Below are 23433 nucleotides of genomic sequence, written 5' to 3'. Positions count from 1 at the left end.
TAAATGGGGAAGCACTGTGAGGTTTTAGCCTGCACTAAGGTCCAGTGAGATAAGGCTTTTCTGTTTAACACAGCCTCAAATTAGAAATCTCACTCCTGCTTCTGCAATTTGTTTTTGACGTTCCCTGTCCCGAGTGCTGTAACAGCGTTTAACAGCGCTGTGTTTGCAGGAGGTCTGGTGGGACGATGGCTCCGGTGCCAGCGCGGCAGTTTCTGGTTGTGCAATAGAGCCCCGCGCTCGGAGAGCAGCGCTCGGGTGTGATGGCACCACTGCTGTCTCCACGCTGGGGTTTCTGGTGGGGCCTGTTACCACACAAATCACTGTGCCCATGGACACTTCTTATGGAAATAGGCTTTTTTCCACGCTTACTTTTGTGATTATTATTCACCCACCCAGGGGTAGTGCCTGGACAGAGGATACTGGTGTACATCTGAAGGCTCAAATGTGAGATCCAGCTTTAACGTTCTTTTCTTGCCTTAATTCTCTTCATTCCTCATGTGTAAGCTTTTACCAGAAGCTGCTGTTAAGACAGAAATGGGTAGTAGTTGATTTATTAACTTCCAAGGTGCAGGTGATGGGCTGAGCGTGGTTTGGGGAGGAAGCGGAGCTTGCCTGTGCCCACTGCCTGTGGCGGTGCCAAGGAGGGGGTGGCATTAAGCAAATGTGGCCCCTGCCAGGAGGAAAGAGGGTGGCCTGAGGCAGAAAGAGGGTAGGGAATGGAGCTTAAACCACAATGTTTGTGCAACCAAACCACAATCACTGCAACATTTTCTTTTAACTCATGTCAAGTCTTGTTATCTTTAGGTTTTTGATTTGGGGGATTTGGAGGGGGAGTATTTAGTTTGTGTAAAAAGGTGAAATCTGAGCACTGCCTAGTAAAAAAGGACCTGAAGGGGAGAGACAAAAGGACCATATAAAATGTGGATGTTAAAAATAATCCTTTGGTTGTTGCTAAGTGCTTGTGCTGCCATGAGCCACACAGCTGTGGAGGAGATGCGGCTCCATCCCTGGGGCAGCTGCCCTGCAGGTTGTTCCTCCTCCACTCCCTGGGCTGGAGGAGGATGGGGAGCACATGTCTAGCACCATTTTTGAGGCTTATTTTGGTGACAGAGGATGCCGTGTCAGCTCCGGTCGCTGCAGTGCAACCTCAGTTGCCGGTTGCTTCATTAGTGGTCTCAGTCATTAGCAGCAGGTGGGGGGCTCATGGAGGGGCAGGCAGTGGCTGCGTGTGCTGAGGGGGCTGCGGGGCATGGGAGGGAAGTTTGGGGGTGAGCTGAACCTAGTAAAGTCCTCTGAGCCGAAACCCTTTTCCATTAGAGCAGGTTATAGGACTGCAAGTGTCTCTTTTCCCCATCAAGGAGCAGGGTAGGGGACAGGGAGCTAAAAACTAGCTGAGGTTGGGCTAGAAAACAAAGAAGTATGTAAGTGTCATCACACTGTGTGGGGCACAGGATGCCCATCACTCCTTGGCAGCCAACAAACCTGGTTTCAAGCATCTTGAGTTCTCCTGCCTACAGAGCCACAGCATAGCCCAGAGGGACCTTATGGCCAGACTGAGCAGGGAGGAGATGGCACCGTGGTAGCATCTCTCTTTTAAGATGTGGTCAAAAGTCACTCAGGCTGCACATTTATCCTGGAGCTTCCTAAAAGCCTTTCTCCTTGCTGTATTCCTGTTTGGCCTTGGCTTTTATTACCTGCAAAAGCTGCTCAGCAGAAGCCCTTGCCCTGAGATGCCTGCATGCCTGAGAAGAAACGCATAAAACAAAAAAATCCTCCTGAATAAGCGGAAAAAATAAACATCTGACTTGCTGTGTCCCGTAGCAGTGATGAACTGAGGGTGGAGCACCTACCCATGAGGCCTGGCATCGCTGCTGTGTGGGTATCCTCTCTCCAGCTTACATCCTCCCTCCACCTGTGAAATGTTTTGGCTCCAACAAGAATTTATACAGACTGCAAACATTTAATAAGAAACAAATCAAATGGGGGACCTCCGCTGTCCTCTTCCTTTTTTGGGGTTAAACTGTGAAGCTGGGCATGTTCCACTTACTCTCATCACGTGGATTGGTGTAAAGAAATGTAAGGTTTAGGTCAGCTCCGTTTACTCCCATCCTGTGGGTCAGCCTTAAGAAATGTAAGGTCCAGGTCAGCTGGGGCAGGCAGGGCTGAGGGCTGTGATGGGGATTAACTGGAAGAGCAGCTAATTGAATTCACCTTCATCTCGCTTGGACCGATGCCATTCTCACCCTGTGTACAAGCTCCCTGCAGATGCTGTTGGCCGTGTGTCCAATGTCATTTGTCTGCATGACAGCATCAGAGCCCCAAATCAGGAAAAAGTCCTGGTTTGGTTTTTTTTTTTTCCCCCAAAGCATGTTTGTATAAACCAGGTCTTTTCTGATGTCAGTTGTTGATATTCCTGCATTCCTGCTTGACCTCCTGCAGAGTGTGGGGGCTGCCATGCCATTACAACATTTTGGGGAGGCAGAGTGTGATTGCTCAAGCGGTGATTTGGAAAACATTTCCACAGGTGGGTAAGGAACTGTGGAGGAGCCCGCTGCTGCCGTCACATGTGGGATGTTGGCTTTTAGGTCTCCCTCCAGTGACAGGAGCTCATGGCCGAGCCCTGGGGTCATCCTGGGCTGCTTCCCACGGTGCCTTCCCGAAAGGCTGGGTCTGGCCGTGCTTGGCCTGGGGGCAGCGAGCTCTGAGAGCAACACTTGAAACCTCTCAACCGTTAATGGGGAATGTCATTGAGAAACTCTGCTCTTTACACAATGTGAAGAGGATGAGAAACCACAGGCATGCATACGGGACTCGCTTACCCGCTGTAGGCAGCCCACGGTGCCCCGCGCTTGCATCCTGCCCTGCACTGGGGTAGCACCTTCTGCGACTGGAAGCAGGGACACCCAAGCCCTGGGCTCCCAGATAATTTGAAAGGGTGGAGAGAGACTCCCCAGGAGCTTTGTGAGCAGCTGGCTGGCGTTAGCATCCCTTTTTAGCAGTGTTTGAATTTTCCTCGCGAGCAAAGGGTTCCTGAGCATCAACCACTATTATTTTGGAGGGCTGGAGCGAGGCAGGGAAATGGGGGCACTCACACCTTGTTGGTGTGCTACTGCTGACCTCTGATACCTGTCACCACGTGTTAATTGCCTGTTATTTGTAACAGAGAAGCCAGGGAGGATTTTTATTTAAAACACACCCTCTACCAATGCAGGCTTTCCAGGTCATGTGGATGGGCTTTGGCTTGGGCACAAGCTCCCTCCTCTTGGCAGCTGTAAGTTGAGAGAGACAGGCACCCCGTAAACCACCACCTTGGAAGGGACCCGTCCTTAACGCTGTCTCGCTGGTGTCTGTGCAGCCAGCCTCTCACTCCCAACAGCTCCTTTGCTCATTACAAGTCTCTCTGCCTTAAGCTACCAAATTCAGCAGTGTGTCCCACGTGGTTCTGGGTGTGCTCATCTCCAGGAGCCGTGGCTCATAACCCCGTGCAGAGAGGGGCTGAGAGCTGGGTGGGAGGTGGTTGCATCCCAAATTTCATCTTCATGAAGTCTCTATTTCCTTGGCATGCAAATACTCGGTCGCCTTTTGGAGGAGCACGGAGGTGACTCAGTGCATGTGTTTCCTCACATCTCCAGTCCTGTGAGGCTCCTGAAGCCTCCCTGACGCTTCCCCACGGGGCATCATTTCCACCCTTCCCCAATCTCTCTCTTCTGCTTCCTCTTCGAATTTATTTTTTCCCCTTTAACCTGGTTTCTGTTCTCTTTCCACTTTAAACCTGAGACATGTGCTGCTCTCCTCCGAGAGCGTGTGCTTCACCGTCCTGCTCCGTGCCCGTTCAAAAGGCTGAAGATCCCAAGGGATTCAAATGGCCGCTGGGCTGGGGCAAACAGCACGGGGTGACCCTTGCCCGCTGGCCGTGACCTGCAGAAAGCATGGCCAGTGCTTGTAGCTGCGGCATGTAAAAATGCCTGGTTCCCCCTCTGATTGCTCTGCTAATGACCTCCCATGTCGCTCGGTACAGCTGCTGTGTTTCAGGTCAGAGGTGGCTGCGTTTCAGTGCAGGTGGATGGTTCTTAACTAGAATGCTCTGTGCTTGATATATATGCTTCTCTGGATTTCTTTCACAAGAAATAAATGCAGTATTAGGTATTACACCACCAGGCATTACCATTACATCGTTGCCTGTTAAATATTATTGATTATTTGGGAGTTGGACTAGGTGATCATTATGGGTCCCTTCCAACTTGAGATACTTTATGATCTTTGCATGGATTTCTCGCGGGACCACAAATGATATTTCCATTCGTGTTTCTGCTCAGTGCTGTGTTTATTCTTCATCTTCCTTTGTGTTTCTGGCAGCAGGTATGCCCTGACTGCCCTACCTTGCTCACTCCAAGGGTTTGTGTTGGTTGTTCACACTGAAACAGCAATTGAGTTGGACTTTCTTTCCCCAGCGTATCTCGTACTGCTTTGCCAGAGTTTCCATTCCTGGCACGAAAGGGCAAGGCTGCCTTTTCTTACCCCTCCTTTCCCTCTGCCCGGGCCCTCATTGCTGTCAAAGTCTTGTAGCTCTCCCCAAATCTGGCAGCAGCTCCTTGGAGGACCAACCCACACAGAGCACTGCTGTTCCTGCCTCTTTTCAGTGGGGTTTCTTCTTGTCCTCGAGCGGACCTTTAGCAAGCATTAATGCATGCTAATGAGGCATTAAATGCCAGGGCAGAATTAAAGAATAAAGAAGTGACGTCTTCAACATCTTTATGGGAGCCAGAGCCCTGCCTGTGGGTCTCTGCCCTTAAGGCGGCACAGCATGTGGGTCGCTACTGGAGGTGTCATCTGATGGTGCATGCACGTACCCAAACCCCCCTGTCGTGCTGCAGCCCCCCCCCCCCCCCCCCCCCAGCCAGGAACCCTGTATCTCAGAAAGTAGAAAGCTCCAAAATAAAAACAAGATGAACTTTGAAAACACAGCTCATTGCCTACTCGCTCCCCAAAGAGAAAAGATGGTCTTAGAACAAACTCGCTTAAATGCTTTGCCTTTATGGCCAGTGTCCCACTGAGTTTGGCATTTGCATTTGGTCCTTCTGATGATAGTAATTAACAGAAATAGACATTTGGAAATTAATGCTTTATTTAGGGTGTAGAGACAGATGAAAGTCTCAAACCAGCAGGTGAGTGAAATTCTGGGTCTCTGCATTTCTTGTTGACATGCGCGGACAACCTGTGAATTTTGCTGTTTGGTTTAAAAAACTGAATTTAAGTAATTGACCTGAAAGGGAAGTGCAGCACAGGCTATGGGTTCATTCTTTCTAGGGGTTTTTTGTCTTATTTTGAATGATATTCTGACTTCTTCCAGCTTCTTTGGGAAGGGAGAAATCCGTTCCAAAACCATGGACCTTTGGTGAACTTGCACCAGATTATGTGTTTGCATCCAAACACAGAACTGGGCAAGGCTCCCGCAGCACTGGATTTTGCAGAGAAAGAATCTCTCTCTGCTCCAGAGCCCACTCCTCTTATCGAGGTCCAGCTGAAAGGACATTCGGCCCACTTTGGCTTTGGCAGGGTGGGAATTAACCTGCTTTTCAATTGAAGGATGGACCTGAACAATAGAATTTTGCCCTGGAGTTCAGGCATTTGGGATCGTGCAGCTTTGTTTTGGAGCCAAGTTTTATTTTAAGAACAAATCTGGATTTTTTGGGGGTGGTAGGAGCTGGTAGGAGCCTACTCAGGCACCGGAGCAGGAGGATGAAGGTCGTCCTTCCTGGAGGCACCACACGTCGGTGGAAGGGTTGCAGCACTATGGCTTTTCTCAAGCCCTTTATCTTCATTTCATCCAACTGCGTGCTCACCATATGCCCCCTCATGTTTCTAAATCTTCCAGAGCTTTCACGGTGACAAAAGCCGAAGGCTAAATGTAGAGTCATGTAAACAGACCTGGGCAAAGAGATGGGCCAAGAAGTATGTAAGTGAGGGAGAAGCTCCTAGTTCTAGACCCATGGGTGCTGGTGGTATCTGGGCAGTGTTGGACGAGCCAAATGGAAACTGCTCTTTGTCAAGCAGTTTTCTTTGTCATGCTTTTTGGGGAGAAAGGAAACAAATGGGGGAGCTGCATCGAGGGGGTTTTGCAAGTGGGTCTTGTCTGTTAGGGGGCTGGGGAGTTGGCTGGAAAGAGGAGCACTGCAGTGGGAGAGGCATTGCTGTGTCCCATGGGAGACCCAATAAAAGCCTGCACAAGAAGGGATGGAGGTCGATAGAAAAGGACAGCGGCATAGAGCCCTTTTTGAGTTAGAGGATTGGAGGGAAACACAGGAGGGGGAAAAAAACAGAGGATTCCCCCCCACACACACACATACCTTCCTATCTGGCTTAAGGAATAATCTGAATTCTTAGCAGTTTCTGCAGTGCCTTCCATGTCAAGTGCTTAAGGGGTGACAAAGCCAAGGACAAGCATGTGCCCAATTTGGTGGGATGGTATTTGGACCCACGACTCGAAGGGAACCAGCACACCCATCCCAATTGCCCCTGCTCAGGATGAAGCACTGCATCTCTGGGAGGATCTGGCAGCAGCCCTCGCCCCGTATCGCTCCCTGCACCGGTAGCAGAGTAGGCAGCAGGACCTAAAAACTCCAATTCCCAGCTCTGGGTCTCTGTCCAAAAGGCCACGTGTGGCAGACTTGGCTGAGGCACTAACGTAAGCAAAAGTCGAGAGATTTGTGGAGTGCTGAGCTTACTTTAAAAAAAAAAAAAGGAAGGCTTTATTTTAAGAAATGCAGCTTTAGATCTCCTTCAGGAAATGACTCCTCGCTGCCCATTTTGGCTTTCTGGTGGATCATCAGCCGTATCTCATGATTGCGTTTCAGCTCCACTTCTGTAGCGGAGAGAAGGAAAATGAGGAAAGGCTGGCCCAGGCTGCTGCAGGAAATCCGCCTGCCCCGGATCGCTTTCAGCTGCCTTCATGAGACAGCAGTTTCCAAAGCCCTGTTTTCCCTGCCCAGTTCTCATTTAACCCAGAAGTTACCAAGTGAGTGAGAAACTGGGGGGCTGAGGCTTTTTTTTGTAATGGCAGTGCTGCAAGGTGGGGGATGCTGGCAGTAAAGTGGAGCTGGTGATGGGGCTTGTGGTACACAAGGCTGAATTAGCAGCCTGAGCATCTATTTATTCCTTCACTTTTGGTTTCATTAGCCTGCATCTCTGATGCTATTTTTGATGATTGGTGAGCTCAACCAGCACTAGGATTGAAGTAAAGGCTTATTTAAAGCCGTGTTGATTCTCGGCCAAACCCATATGCTTCAGGATATAAATATCCATTGAAATTAATGCAATGGAAAGATGCACAGATCCATTGTGTCTGGTGAAAATAACATACAGAAAATCACTATGTACTTATTACTACCCTCTTAGTGTTTGTTTTGTTGTTTCAGTATTGCGTTGTGGATAAATGAGCGTGGGCGAGCTCTCTTCTGGTGTGAACGGAGGCGGTCGGTGGATGCGTTTCAGTTTACATAGAAACCTTGGACCCTTGATGTTTGTCTGTCTTTGTTTATATAGTAACCTCCTTTTCACAAGGAGGTTGTTACGCTCTGTAGGCTCCAGGAGTTGGGGATGCTCCTGCCAACCTGCCACCCTTGTTTTCCCTACCAGACTGGTGTGACCCTGGGAATGGATCCTAAGCCCATCCCCAGTATTTAAAATTTCCCAAGCTCTCCCTGACTCCCTACGGGTGCCGACCATCTGGCAGCAGGACGGCGCCGTGAACCTGAGCTGTGCCACGGGCAGGCTGCCTTGCCTTGCCTGGCCTCTTGATGTGCAGCGCCGGCTGCTTTGAGTCATGGAAAGACATTAGTGGGGAAGTCAGTGATTTATTTGTCTAAGCAGGCACTGTGTCTTACCATAGCCCTCTCCCAAATGGAAAGGTCTACATTTTCCAAGTGTTTAAAGCCTCTTCCATTGCCCTTCCTCCTCCCACTCAAAATGTGCCATTCACAGAGCCTCTCCTGCAGATGTTGAGCGCTTTTGCTGAGAGATTGGCTGGTCTGGTACAAAACTGATGCTCAAGCAGTGCCCTATGTTGGTAGGGTTTGACTTCTTCCTCTCTCGTAAGCAGGTGGTTTTGGTGCATCCACCCCTATGGAGTACGAACAACGTGTGGCTTCTGTGTCGGGGCTCTCCGGATGATGGGCACAGCGGCCAGGGCTCTTTAAAGGGATGGCACCGGGGAATCTGGAAGTTGCTTGCCATAACTTATTTCCTTTAATTGGTTTTCCTGTGGGGGTTTTGTGGGTTTTTTTCAAACTAGTTGTTCAAGTAACCAAAAATGACAGAAGCACAGCATTTTGAAGGTCCTGACCCAAAGCCTGAATGTGAGCATGGAGGCACAAAAATAAGTGGCTTGATTTAATGGGAACAAAATGCAGTATGACCCTTCCCCTCCCAAGTACTCAGAAACCAAGAAACTGGCTTAAAAATCATGAGGATTATTTTTTTCTTGCATGGTAGGCACATCAATTTAATTTTCCAGAAGGTGGGGAAAAAAAGGAGTCTTGGAGGGGCTTGTTTTAAAACCCTTTCTCCTTCTCTATAAAGGCTGGGATAATTTTTTATTTCTTTCAAAAGAAAGCTGGTATTTTTGCATTATTTTGTGGTTCCCAGAAGTCGGAGGCTTTAGGAAAACCGCTTTCTATCAAAAGATCTAGCGACAGAGCTTTTAGCGCATTCAGTTTCAGACCTCTTGGTGCAGCAGCAGTCGATGCAATTCCTAAAAGGCAAACAGTTATTGCGTAGGGCAGATGGGCTGTCCCGCCGAGCACTCAGCTACTGCAGGGTCCTGCTTTGCAGCCTGCTATCAGGAAGCCCAGGATGAAATCAGGGTCAGAGGCTGGAAGCTTCTGCCAGAAGCTGCTATCCCGATTCCTGCTCGCCGGCAAGGACCCTGCTTGGGGACCAGAGCGACGGCATGCAGCACTGCCAACCCGGGTTTGCGCGGTGCCATGGCGAGGGCAGAGGGGATTTGGTCTGCGGCTGGCGGGCAGGCGAGGGGGAGAGGCAGAGGCAGCTGGGGTGAAACGAGGACAGTTGGACGTCCTGCCAAAAGCTGCCTGAGTGACAGCGAGACGTGCAGCCCAGCCGGGGCACGGCAGTGGGATGGGGATGTGTTTCAGGGTGGGGAGAGAGGTGGAGGAACCAGCTGGGCTGCGGGTCTCGGTCCACCTCAGTGGCCTCCTTGGGAAGAGGGTGCCTCCAAGCAGCAGAGCACACCATGGCTCCCACCCTGCTGGATCCCAGACTAGTCCAAACTTAAGTCTGGGGACCGCTCTCCCCCTGCAGAAGCATTGCTTTCCTCTGCTACACCCTCCCAGTGTGTTTCTGCAGCCTCCCAGACATGTGTTTCGTGTTAGCTCCACCAACAATCAAGAGCTGGCTGGAAAGTATGTTATCAAATTCAGAGGGAGCATTTCATTTCCCAGTTAGATCTGGATCTTTTAAACACCTAAGCTCATCTCTTTTCAAGGATGGGAACAGAAGGAAACATCTCTTGTTATGTTTGGAGAGTGTAATTAATGTCTTTTGGCTTCACAAACCAGCTTTAATAGAGAACATGCAAACTCAAAGGGTTCAAGGGGGTTAAAATCCAGGGTAATGTCCTGCACCATGAGACTTCTATTGGTTCAGAGGTGTCTTGAAACACACCCTCCTCAAGGACGCATTTTCATCTTGGAAATGAAACTGGGAAGTGAAACTAGGTTCATCATCGGCATAGTGGTGGAAGGCTTCCCACAGGCATGATCTTACATGGCATAGAGACTGCTTAACGACATGAGCACTGTGTGTGACTATAGGATAGCTGAGACTGGAAAGGTGCAGCACATTTTGCTGCAAAATACAAGTACCAGGTAGCACTCTGCATGCTGCAAACCTCAGCTCTGGGTCACCATCACCAAAAGACTCGCTGCCACATTGCCTCGGGGCTCCTCTCAGGTTGTGTCCTGAGCAAGAGGATGGAGCGGATTCCCACCTCCAGTGCTCCAGCTGGATGTTGAGAAGTGGGATGACTTCTGTCACACCCATATCAGAAATAAATGCATCCCATTCACCATGTTTCTCCAGTCTTCAGGCTGTGTGTGAGATGGATGGAGAGCACCAGAGGTGGAGCTCATGGTACTTGCAGGAGCGGCCACTCAAGCTGATGCAGGCAACGAAGATTGTAACATCTTTGTCATTAAAGGTCAACATGGAAATTCCCACTCTTGGCACATTCCCCATGATGAGCTTCAGCCAGTGACTTCTTGCACGTTGAGCCAGTGTGGCTGAGGCAGAAAACACATTTCAACATGTTTTTAAATTTTAAGCTCACACCCCACACTTAGTCATCCTCATATAGAAGGACTTTTTATTCATCCCCTTCAATAAATGAAACCACTTGCTTTAAGATGCCATTTCTTAAATTTTCCAATATCACAGTGGTTTAATAGGATGCATGATTTGGAAATGGCTGTCTCCCTTCCCCAGTACAGTTGTTCCAGGCTCTATCCCCAGCCTCCCAGGGCCTGGAAGGGATGTGTAGTCTTTCTATCCTCCTATACTGGCCTGGCACTGACAGGCTTTAAAAACTGAACCATTTTATGGTCCAGAGACAGATTTCCAATGGATTCGCATCTTGTGCTGGGCTCTGTGGTGTCCTAGGAGGACTGAGCTAAGGCTGACAATACAGGGGCTCTGCCCCTCTGCAGGCGCTGGCTCCCACGCAGGTCAGGACCATGGGGTGGTGTGAATGCAATTGGCTTGCTTCTCTTGGCCCTCCCAGCTCAAATTCAAGCATGAGCACATTTACTAAATGCCATATACATGAATTCCCAATGCCAGCTTCTTTGGATTCCTTGAAATAGTGCCCATTTAAGAAAACCATGATTTGTAACTAATTTGGACACATGCATTGCCATGGAGGCACCAAACTTGCTGTGTGCAAGAGCCTGATTGCCTGAATTAATTGTGAATAAAAGCCAGCCACCCCATCTGGTTTGCTTGTGAAGCAGAGGTCACAGGCGTCCCCGCTCTGCAGCTGCACCCCGAGCAGCAGTGGTGGTGGATGTAGCTGTGTCCATGAGCTCAAAAACGGAGCTTTGTAGGGAGGGGGCAACCCAAACCTGCCTGTACAGATGTGTCTGGGGAAAGGGCAAGGCTGTCATTGTGAAGGCAAACAGAAGGAGGGATTTCTAATCTCCATCAGATGTAGGCAGGGAAGGAGGTCACCTCGAGATCTTGTAAACATAGTCTCCTCTGTCTAGTAATGTTTGAGTTTGCAGGCTGGATCCAAAGCAAACGGTGGGAGTGTAAAAGAGGCTGTAGGAGGGCAACTTGTGATGTGCTGTAACATATGAGATGCCTAGTAAAACAGAAGGTGCTCCCATGACTTTTGGCAAGGGATATATCTTGACAATCCACAGCATCTCTGGTAATCTCCGAGTGATGGGAGAGGCAGTGAGATCAGCGGTTTTGTGCCAATGAAAGGAGCATGTATATAATTTATCTTGTCTGAGGCGCTTGAGGCTGTTTCCAGTGGGAAAGTTGAGCTGTAATTAGATTGCCAATGAGTCTCATATACCAACCCTTCAGCTCTATAAACTATGCCTTCAAAGGCATCCCTTCTCCTAGGGACCGACCAAGGAGGAATTTAAGCAGTAGTTCCAGCGAGCTGATGGATGCCTTTCTGAAACCAGATGCTCGGCAGCCAGCCACTCCACTTACTGTCACTGAAAGCCTTGAGGCCTGTTGACTTTCTCAGCCCATCGCTAAACCCCATAGCTGCAAGGGGATGCTTCAGCAGAGGAGTCCCCTTACTGGATCGGTTTCTTCATCCATCTCTGCTGTGAGCTGCCCTGAGCTACTCCCTGGGGGAGGTTTAGCTGGTCATGGCAACCTTCATGGTTGATTTAATTTTTTTTTAAGGCGTTTTAAGGTTTGGGGGAGTGCTTTTTAAGTAAAACTGTTAGGAAAGAAGGGTGGGAAAGACCTTATGACATGGTCAACCTGCTAGGCTTTTTGCTGCTAAATCCTGGGTTTAAATCCAGCAAGGAAGCACTGCTCCATTCCCGTCTTCATATCTCTCAATGTAGGCAGAGAAAGAAGAGACTAATTTGTACAAAACACCAGCCAGCCCAGTAAACATGGAAGCCTTTGCAGGAGCCCCACCTTTTACACCATTTTGAGGGCCTAGCAGTAATACTGATCTCCAAAGCTCAGGGTCTACAGTGGGCAGGGAAACGTGGAGGAGGAGAAAACTTCTTGTTGAGTGGTGTGGCCTGGAGAAGGCTAGGCTGGAAGCATGGCTTGGGTCCCCCATTTACCGGCAGAGAGGCTCTGCTAGCAAAATCCGATGCTGTAGCAAGACTGAGCTGAAAACTGGCCGCAGTCAGGCTATGCTGCCTCCTGTCCAGCTCATGCACTGAGCAGCGAGATTGCATCGACTCTGCCACATCCTCTGGTGCCCCAAAGTACTTGTCCATCCAGTGCCATGCTGCTGAGATGGACACATCTGGTTTGAGAAGCAGTATTTTGAAAGCTGCTGCCAGAGACCCTTTGTCAGCCTGAATGTTTTTGCTACTCCAGTAGCAGTGGAAATCATGGTACTAAGCTGCACATAACCCTCCTAGCTTAGCCAGAGCCTTCAGGTGGGCACGTGAGTGAAGCCAAATGATGCTAAGGAAGAGTTGGGGACTGAGTGACAGAGATGCTGCTCGCCTTCTGCGGAGGTGGGAGATGTAGCACTCTCCAAAGCCCAGTTACGTAGTGCTGGGCACCAGGAGGCAGAGGTGGGGAATATGCACTCTATGGGTAAGAAAGGCTCATGACAACATGCTGCCAGAACATGCTCTCAGGTGTTAATGTTTTCCTGGTGGTGTCAAGCACTGAATGGGGGCGAACCAGGAGAGTGCAGAAGGGCACCCTGAATAGAGCGAGACACTTGGGAACCCTCATCCAGAGAGAGGAAAATAAGAGGGTAACAAGTCTGACACGTGGCCGGAGCATACAGTCTCTACCAGCTAATCATGTTTGGGCTCTGCAATAGTAGGTGGTTGTTTGTCGCGTGGACTTCAGGTGGAAGTCAGCTCCCCCAGCTGCAGGCTGTGTCTGCTCAAAGGGAGCTGCCCTGTTCTCCCCATGGTCGCCATCACTGCTAGTACCTCCTGAGGGCAGTTTGGGCCCCTGTCCTGGCCACCTGGTCCCACCTAGGAAGGGAGAGGTGCCCATTTGTCTTGAGCGACTATAGAGGGAAGCTGGAGGAGCTGCATCTCGGTATTTTTTGCTGCTAAATGTAGATAATAATTTGATATCTAGGTGTTTCCCATCGCCATCTGTTTGTTACTCTGCCAAGCAAGGTCTTTCTGGCAGCTTTTCCTGCTGGGCTGTTGGTCCCTCCTGCTCAGGGGCAGCCGCGGCGCAGGGATGCTGCTGATGCCTCTCCCCTGCTCTTGCCTTCAGGCCACGGAGAGTGTCACTGCGGGGAGTGCAAGTGCCACGCCGGTTACATCGGAGACAACTGCAACTGCTCCACCAAGACGGACGGCTGCGTTTCCAGTGATGGGCAGATGTGCAGTGGTAGGGGCACCTGCGTCTGTGGGAAGTGTCAGTGCACTGAGCCGGGGGCTTTTGGAGAGACGTGTGAGAAGTGTCCCACCTGCCCAGGCGTCTGTAGCACTAAAAGGTACTCACAGGGGAGTTCAGGAGGGACTTATCGCTGATGGGAAGGGCAGCTCTTTAGTTCCTGGGTGACTTTTCAGCTAAGGAATTACTCCTGCTTCGTTAAACAGGGGTGATGATTAGCCCCAGGCAAGCCTGCTGCTGCTTGGAGCCCACACAAAGCAACTTGAGAGAGTTAGTTAGAGAAGCAACAAGTGTTGCTGCCCAAGTCCTCATGGAGGTTCATGTCCCTGTTCATTTCCAGTGCTGTCCTGCTCTGCAGGAAAGGCTGGCATCCCCAGTTCTGCTGCACCCTGAGCTGCAAACATCTGGGCCCAGGGAGCTGCGAGCTGCAGAGGAGGGGAGGACGGGGATGACTGCCTGCCTCGCGGTGGCAGAGGTGCCCTGGGCATCAGCCTCAGACTGGCGCAGAGCAGCAGTGCTGTCTGCCTTGATCTCAGGCAGGGTGGGTTTTGCAGTAGCTGACATGCAGCTCCTGACATCCAAAGGGCAAACAGACCCCAAACCTACCAGCTGTTTTGCACCTTCATTTAATCCACCCGTAGAATAAATCCATCCTTGAGACGGGAGATGCTTGGCCCTGAAGTTGCTCTTTCCTTGTGGTGCAGATGGTGGTGGTCCAGACCAACACCCAGGGAGTCCCCTTCCAAGGGGTGGATCTCTATGTTCATGCAGTTTCTGATGGGTGCTTAGTCTTCCTCTCCGTGTGTCTTTCTGCAGGGACTGCATTGAATGCAAGCTGTTTAACTCAGGAAGACTGGCTGATAACCAAACCTGCCAAAAGCACTGCAAGGACGAGATCATCACCACTGTGGATGTTCTCGGTAAGTAGGCAGCAGCAGGACTGCAGATGGTGGGAGCCAGTGACTGCGGCATTGAACTCTTCTTAACCAAACCAAGACATATCTGTAAACAAAGCCTCAGGGAAAACCTGGTATTTAGAAATGTGTGTGTGTGTGTAGTATGTATATGTGTATATTTGGTATGTGTGACCCTCTCTCCAGGCTGTAATCTATATTGAAGTAAAAAACCCTTTGATTTTAAATAACATCTTAAAATCAAGGTCTGTGAGGACCACTACTGGCAGTGCAAGGAGCAAAGAGAGTAGGATGAGATCAGAGAAGACAGAAGATTAGAAGAACTGTGAGAGAGTGCAAAAGGACAAAGTATCACCCAAAAAAGGCATTTTTTAGTCTTCTGAGAACTCATCTTGGAAGAAGTGAGCTTGTAAAAGAAAGCAAAGCTGTTTTGGACATGATGAGCTCTGCTTTGGTGGAACTGACTGCTAAAAGTTCCCCTGGCAAGCTCCTCTCCTGCCCTTTGTGTCCTCTTCTAGAGGTTACCCCGCACCTGCGTCCCTCAGCAGATGACTTTCTCCCCCTTCTTTTCAAGCTCCATTCTGGGAGTCCCTGGTTGCTATTTGGGGGAATAGAGGGAACCCAAACTGTGACAGCTTTAATCCTGACCCTGGCCTTAGCAATACCTCTTGGAGGGAGGGATGGAGATCAAACACAGATAAATTACTGTCCACATCTGACATTTCCTCCTCTTCCCATAGTTTATAGAGGTAGGAGTGCTCTACCTTGCTTGTCCTTTCTCTCCCTTCCTCCCAAGCTGCCTGCAGGCAATGTTTTTCCCATTGACTCTTCTCACATCCAGTGTCTAGCTTTTAAATTATGACCAGAGAGGTTTCCTACCTTTCCCTTTGGGAGGCTTGCTCTCGTTCTCTCCGTCCTCCCTGCAGTTTAGCGGGGAGTGTACCTACACCAGCACACTGCGAGAGGTCACGAGGCACTTCCAAACCACATGAAGCTCTTTTCTGATGCCTGACTGGCCTGCATTTCTTAGGAGCCAGAAAATACTGGGGATTAAAGCTCAACTCTCCTGCCTGGGTGTTGTACCATGCCAAAGGCAGCTTTTGTGCTGACTGTGCCCTGGGAGGTGAGGCTGGGCTGTGGTTTGCCAACCCCCCGCATGGCTTTCAGAGAAAAACACAGCCAAATTTCTGTTTTAAGACATTTTGGGAAATTATGCTTATTCTTCTGTTGAACTACTGCAGTCAGATTGTGGGTGGTGCTGAGCTCTTGGGAGCTCAGGGCACTCTGCAGCTTGGAGATCTGGGTTGCTAGAGAAAGAGGTAAAGCAAAATACTCCTAGGGAAAGTGCTTGGGGACTAAGGACTTCTTAACAGGCAGACTTAGCCAAATCCTGGTCTTCAAGTGCTTTTGTGTTATGTAGCACATGTTAAAAGTCCCTGCTGAGAGGCCAAACGCTGATATTTGTCACAGAAGACATAGGGCTGCATTTTCCTGGCAGTGGAGGATGGGACCTTCTTAAATATCGAATTGCAATGAACACACCCTGGAAGATCCCAAGTGCCTTTTAGCTTCAAAGCTTTGTAGAGCAGAGGCATCTATCGTTGGACTTGCGAGCCAGAATGATGCCTTTTGGGAGGCTTATATGACTTGCATTGGACTCTGCAGGATCTCCTTCGCTTCTGCAGTATTACATTTCCATTCCTGATGGTTCCAGACAGGAGCTTTCAACACGACAGGAACGTGACAGGTCCAGCGCTGAGCTGAACCTGCCAACAGCACACATCAGTGGACCTGAAAGCTCGATGGGGCCATCACACCTCTCTCTGTGGACGTGTGATCTCTGAAACTGAGTGAAGACCAACAGAGATCATTACTATTGAGACTTTAATCACTATATCTTCTAGCAGAATAACGGTGCAAGGATGGGATTGAAATCAGCTGGGACTGGAGGAACTAAGATTTGCTGCTCAACTCAGAAGGGCATTAGCCAAGAAACATGGAAGTTTTATCTACATTAATCTAATTAGTACTTTGAGTTGTAATAATCACCACTTCTCCAGCCCTGCCTTTGATACCACTGTGTAGGTAGGGCAGGTTTTCCCATCCCAGGGTAGGAACAGCTGAGGTTTGTCCACACCAGGAACCTCATCAGAACTCACCAGAGGGGCAGCTGCATCTGGGCTCAGAGCTGTTGAAATGGTGTGTATTAATCTTTTGACTGAAAGCAGGTCAAAGGCATTGAAAGGAGAGACAAACACACAGGAGAGAGATAAGGGGCTGGAATAGCAGTGGTCATTAACGCGATCATTTTTCAGCGTGACAGACAGGCACGGATACGAGTGAGGAGGAGAGCTGTGGGAAGCATTTTCCAGGTGCCTAAGCCAGGGTCACCTCTTTGCCAGCCAACAGTACCGGGTGCCCAAATCCCTTCCTCTCCCTTGAAACTCTCAGCCCATGCAGGCCGACAGAGATGTGCTCCTGCAGAGCTACCTGGCATGGCCGGAGATGTTGCCCGATCTCCGTCCCAGCACTGTCCCTGCAGCAGGGACGCCCCATGAGCTGTGGCCGTGCAGGGTGGTGGCTCTGCTGAAATCACCCCTAAAGCTAGAGCTGCAAACCTCAGATGATGGCTTTGCTGAAAGTTTGTAATGGCTTTTGTGAAGCAGCCTTCCTCAGGAAGCATCTTATAGTGACTAGAGCAGCGACAGGCTCTGCCTGGTGCTACGGTATGTTAAACGGGCAAACAAACAGTGCCCATATGGCCATGGGAATCAAGTACTCTCATTTCTTGCAACTCCCCCATCTCTGCATCCTCCTCTCCAACCAACTCCTCCCTTCCCCCTCCCTCCCTTCCCCCCCTCCCCATTTTCCTCTTCTATCTCACTCTTTAAAAACAAACTTCTCAACCATTTCCGGAGCTGGAGCCGTTCAGCACAGCTGGAGCAGGAGCCAGCCATGGGCTGCTGCTGCGGCTGGCCCCGTCCATGCCCTCGCAGGCTGAGTCTGTGCCCCTCTCTTTCTCTTCAGCTTCCACTCTTTGAGAAATTTAGCAAATTAAGAAGAAAACGGCATTTACTGCCAAAGCAGACTTGGGCAAAGGAAGAGTGTGTGTATGTGTGAAGTTGCATCTGTTTACCATGCAATGCTTGCCGAATGCCACATTTTCTCAAGCAGTAGGTCTGGACACTGCTCAGTTACAATTTGCGTGAATGATGATCAAACTCTGTTGCTTTGCAGGCTCACTCCCTATTCCTCCGCTCCCAGGCACCCGTGGGAAGCCCTGATCAGCTTGCAGGGGAGAACTGTAATAATTCTTAATATTAAACCTGCCAACTAAGTCAACCAAGTGCCATGTTGCACCTTTAGACATATCCCGTTAGAAAGGGTGACTAATTCAAAAGCAGGGGAACCCATGGCATTGCAAGTTGTTAGGGGGAAATTACCTTAAAAAGGAGAGGGTGTTGGAAGCATTTCTGTAAGAAATTAGGGTACAAGAGTTCTGCAGTCTTTAGGATTATTTTTTTAATATAAAAACCAAAATAAAACTCTGCGACTCTGCCTCTCATTCCAGAAACAGATGACCCGAATGCGATCCTCTGTGCCTACCCAGTGAACAACTGCGTCATGAAGTTCACCTACTCAGAGCTTGCCAGTGGGAAATCCAACCTCACTGTCCTCAAAGAGCCAGGTTGGCCCTCCCTTGGGTTGCTTTTAATAGCACAGGCTGCCTCGGGAGAGGTGATGGGCTGCTGGGGAGCCTGGCGGGTTGTGGAGAGGCTGATTTCACTTGCTGCAGAAAGGCACACTTGAGCAGATGAACCAGGAGGATTTAAAATAAAATGTTTTACAGTGCTGAAATCCAGCTCCAGATGCTCCCAACTTAGTAAAAAAGGACTCAGAGTGAAAGCACCTGAGCCACAGCATTGCTAGCAAGTGGCTGAAGGGCTTTCTGCCAGCTTGGGATGCTGAAATTAAACTCAGCCTATTTACATAGCAAAAAGCATGCCATGTACTGATTTGGAGATAGAGCCACTGGGAGCAAAAAAAATCAGAAGGGGACACCTGCTGCTGGTTAAGTCAGGATGTTAGGAAAGCCCCACACCACCTATGGATTTCTGCATTACTAAAGAGCTAGCTCCGGTCCAGGCAGGCAGCGTAAGGTCTTTGTGTCCCTGCTCCCCTCCCCAGGCTGCCGCAGACAGCTGTGCTTCCCAGCATTATTTTAATCACGTGCAAATCACTTTCTCAAAGAAAACCCCACGTGGTGTTGCAGGACAAGCTGGCAAGCACCCAGCAGTAGCTTCTCACAATCTGCACAGGCCAGTATGGGAAAGACTGAGATACCACACGTTTTATTTTATTTGTGCTGCAGCTTGCACTTAATTGAAAGACCAGTTGATTAGCTGACAGTTAATGTACCTATTTAAAGTGCCTAGTGATCACCTGTCTCCATGTGGGCCAGAAGCTGAGCTGGCTTTTGCCAGAGGCACCTTAACCCTCTGTGTGCCATATGGTCACCCGGCATTAAAACCAGGTGTCACTGTTGGACGGCAGAACTGCAGCACTGCTCTTCCCCTGAAGCGCTACGTGACATCCTGGCTCTGGTGACATCCATGAGAGCTGTGCCTTTGACCTGCTTCTAGCCAGGAACTTATTTAATTAAAAAAAAAAAATCCCTTTGGTTTCAGAGAGTACCGTTGCTTTTTTTTAATTTAGTCACTGCTGCTAGCGCTGCCCTGAGGTCACTTGCTCAGTGGCTACGGTCCAGGTCATTACGTCCCGGTATCCTGATCCAGGATACACTCGCACCGGAGCTAATTACTTTCTCCCCCTTGTTGCCAGCGTGCAGCTCAGCCCCCAGCGCCGTGACGATCGTGCTGGCAGTGATCGGCAGCGTGGTGCTGATCGGCATCATCCTGCTGGGGCTCTGGAAGCTGCTTGTCACCATTCACGACAGACGGGAGTTTGACCGATTCCAGAGCGAACGCTCCCGGGCCAGATACGAAATGGTAAGCCTGGGATGGAGGTGCTGCTGGGGTACGGGGTGGGGGCTGTCAGGATGCGCCTGCAGCAGACAGCTCTGCAGCGATGGAGAAGGGTGGCAGGCACGAGGGATGCGGGTGCTCGTGCCCTGCGGTGCCACGCAGCAGGACTTCTGGGACCGGCACATTGCGCTGCTCTGCCCCTTGGCAATTTACAAATATTTGCAAAATTATGCCCAGCCTTTGGTTTCATCATGTATTTCCGATCAGTGCTGGAGGGCTGAAGAATGTGGGGGAGTGGGGACCAAGCTCTGACTGTGGCGGCGGACAGGTCGGTCAGGTCTATGAGGGAGCCCTTCTGGGAGGCTTTAGGTGGGGTTGTCCAGCGTTCGAGGGCATCACCTGTGCCTGCAGATGGGACGGAAGGTGGGTCTGATGGACAAACTGCTTTTGGATCTGAATGCACAATTCAGTCAAAGCCAATTGCAGCGCTATCTCCAAATTAATGGGTGCAGGAAGGGGGGATTATACACATTTTTGCCATGACATGGATTTTGTTCCTCACCTTTGTTCTTTTTGTCCGCTCATTTCTCCAAAGGCATCCAATCCTCTCTACCGAAAGCCTATTTCCACGCATAACGTAGAGTTCACATTCAACAAGCTCAACAAGTCTTACAACGGTACAGTTGACTGATGGGGTCTCGGCGCCTGGGACTGCTGTGGACAATTGCTTGACTGTATGTGCTGCTTCCCCACTTGAAGATGGGATCCTCTTCAGGGGCGAGAATCCCTTACGACAGGACTGGTCGATGACCAAAGCCTGTTATTTGCACAGTAAGGAGAAAAGTCTGGTTCATTCTGGAGGCACGGATGCAAAGGCAGGCTCCCCGCCTGTGCTGATGGACTCTGAGCCGTGTGCGACTCCATACCCCAGCTTTGTGGATGTATTAAACCTGCCAACTAAGTCAACCAAGTGCCATATTGTAGCTTTAGACATATCCCGTTAGAAAGGGTGACTAGGTCAAAAATCAGGGGAACCCACGCCATTGCAAGTTGTTAGGGGGGGAATTAGCTTAAAAAGAAGAGGGTGTTGGAAGCATTTCTGTAAGAAATTAGGGTATAAGAGTTCTGCAGTCTTTAGGAATTTTTTTTATATAAAAAAAACCAAAATAAAACTATTGTGCATATATGATGCTGTGAGTAGAGTTCATTGTTTCCTTGCTGAGCCCCCCACTGACAGACCGAACAGGGGCTTGCTCCCGCAAGCACAAGTGGTGCTGCCTGATTGATTTATTAATAGAGCCTTATCGGTCAAAACATGGCTATAAAAATAGGAGCTGGAGCCGCAGTGACTGCCGCAGAAGGTATGTTGATTTAATACCCTGGTGTTGACCCAGGGTGGGGAGTGCCACAAGGAGCTCCTGCTCCGTGCCGGCAGTATTAAACAGACGGGAAACTGGTGGGAGCCCAAGGGAAATGGGAGTTTAGGCTGAGGAAACTAAATTAAACACACATTCTCTGGGATGTGCAAGTAGGCGTCCAGCCTGGGTGCCTGCAGGAAGGCAGCTGGGAGCACACAGCAGCTCATCCAGACCTCTGACTTCTTTTTACCAGAGGACTAGAGCTGTGGGGTCCAGCGGCGCCTGGCTGGAAAAGCAGGGGAGCCCTGAGCTTTTGGCTGGAAAGGGAGCTGGATAAAACCCAGTGTTGTTGCTTCACAACATACATTTTGTTTCGGTTTTGTTGGGTTTTTTTCCCCCAAAACTGTTACCCCAGCCCCATCTGTTTTCCTCTGGAGCTGGGGTTTGGGTTACCCTGGCTGACAGCTGCAGCTTTAAACCCACACAGACTGCAGTGGGGCTGCAGCCGCTGGCAGCAGAGAGAAGCTGGAGCAATTGCTACTGCTTGCTTTTCTTTTTCTTTTTTTTTTTTAATTTTTTGCATGTCTCTTCACCCTGAACAGATCGTGCAATAGTCAGCTGAAGGAAGCTTGCCAGGGAAAAGCAAAAAACAAATGGTGTTCATTGTTTTGACTTGCTCTTCTCATTGGAAAAGGGCCATGGGCCCATCCTTCCGGGTTTATTTTTTTTTATTTGTTTTTGCCTCTATAAACAGAAGCTCTTATTTGCTCAGTATAAACAGCTCTCCTTCAAGAACTTTATGATTCCCCCTCCTCCTACCAGCAGCACTGAAGAAACGCAGCAGACCACACTAAAAATAGCTCAAAATGGGGATTTTTTTTTTTTTTTTTTTTTTGGAGTGCAGCAAGTGGCACATTGGCAGCACTGGCACTGATCAGGTGGAGTAAAAAAACCCCAAATAAAAGAAATCTGTACCCTGTCTTCCCACTTGATTCCACTAAATCTGCCTTACCAGGGGAGGAGGGTGCATACATCCTAAAAAAAAGAGGAAGGACAGGCTCTGGTTAAATGCTGGTACTGTACCACCCTGTAACCCACCCGTGTGTGAGCTGGGGGCTGCGCTGCCTCCTCCCCGCAGCACCAGCGATAGGAAAAGCCTGAGCACTGCAGAGGGGCAGCTCTTCAGAGCCCCATGTTTCTTACACAATATTGAAGCCCAGGCTAAAGTTTGCAGGCTAAGATGTTGCATATTGAATAGCTGGGACTAATACTGCTGCCTGGGAAGGGGCATCCATGGGGCAAATTCGGTTTTTGTGACCATCCCACTGCCTAGTGCCAGGCTGGTGAGAGAGATTTCATCGCTATCACAAAAGAAAAATAGAAAACAGTAAAAAAAAAAAACCATCACGAGTAGACAGAGCAAGTTTTAGCTTGGTTCATGTGACTGCCTCACACAAGCCGTACTGCCCCAGGCATGGAAAGGGGGAGCAGGAAGGAAAGTGGAGGGAAAGGAAGGGCAGGAACGTTTTAAACTAGCTTTGCCACCCAAAGCAGCGAACACTGAATACAGCTCTGCTGCAGTTAATTTGCAAGGGACAAAGCAGTTTAAAACCAAACCCAAACCCTTTGCTTTCTTCCTTTGCACTCTGAAAGGAAAGGCATAGGCAGTGCCCCCCTGCCACCCTTTCCCTTGCAGATTACCTTTACGCTTTGGCATTTCCCAGCACGCTGCTGCGTTAGTGCTGAGAGACCTGACAATCAAGGCAGCCTTAGGGACATGAAGTTTGACTCATTGCTAAGGGGTGGTTTGGGTAAGGAGAGTGCAGAGGAGGAGAGAAAGTGCTTGGGGACGGGACAACCAGTGCCCTCCATCCCCTGCAAGGGGGAGACTCAGTTGTACAGCAAACAGGTCTGCAGAGTAGCCAGGGAGTAATGTGGGGAGCGAGTAGGTGAGGGAAGGGTGCCACAGAGCAGGCACCCGAGAAAGTGTAGCAAAAAGAAGGAAATAGAGTTGGTTGCTGTCAGCAAAGAGCATCCTGCTGCCCGTGGCACTGGGCCAGGCGGCACAGAGCACGACCACGGGTGCCTGTCCCGTGGGGACAGCAGCTGCCATGCCTGGGTGCAGGAAGGCTTCAGTCTCTAGGCCAGGCTTTCTTCACATCACTTCTACTGTCAGGAGGTAGCACAGAAACTTTATATAAATAAATAAAAAAACCAATATCTTGTTTCTAATTTTTCTAGGCTCTGCCTCCCCCCAAATTTAGCTTCTCCACAAGGCTGCATCTAAAAAAAAAAGAAGGAAGTGATGCTAAGAGCAAGAAGGCTTTGCTTTACCATGTAAGCAGATCTGCCTTTACCCGTGCAAGGTTAGTGCCAAGCACAGTCATGGGAATGGTGTATTTCAGTCAGCAGCGGTTTATTTGTGTCTGTAAATACAGGCAGTCTGACCACAGCTAGCATTCCTGAATGAAAACTACAGCAGAAGGCATTAATGGGTCACATGTGATGGAAAAATGTCAGTGCTTGTCTGGCCAAGCTGGAATCCGGATGCCACTGCAACATCAGCTCCTCCTGTTTCCCCAG

At 49.7% G+C, this 23433-nt stretch overlaps 1 protein-coding gene across 1 annotated transcript in view; it reads left to right on the top strand.

Annotated features, from left to right (window-relative positions):
* The window catches only part of ITGB5 (integrin subunit beta 5), a 64278-nt gene extending 43597 nt beyond the window's left edge, over positions 1-20681 (top strand). The window contains exons 11-15 of the mRNA XM_052792486.1: positions 13471-13693; positions 14410-14513; positions 18079-18195; positions 19350-19516; positions 20088-20681. Coding sequence (XP_052648446.1) covers positions 13471-13693; positions 14410-14513; positions 18079-18195; positions 19350-19516; positions 20088-20183 — 707 coding nt within the window. The 3' untranslated portion in view covers positions 20184-20681. The remainder of the gene's footprint in view (positions 1-13470; positions 13694-14409; positions 14514-18078; positions 18196-19349; positions 19517-20087) is intronic.
* Positions 20682-23433: the final 2752 nt, after the last annotated feature.

Source organism: Harpia harpyja, chromosome 7 (genome assembly GCF_026419915.1).
Source record: "Harpia harpyja isolate bHarHar1 chromosome 7, bHarHar1 primary haplotype, whole genome shotgun sequence".
Classification (NCBI taxonomy): Eukaryota; Metazoa; Chordata; class Aves; order Accipitriformes; family Accipitridae; genus Harpia; species Harpia harpyja.
Note: the sequence above shows the minus strand (reverse complement) of the source record. Positions and strands in the feature narration are given on the sequence as shown.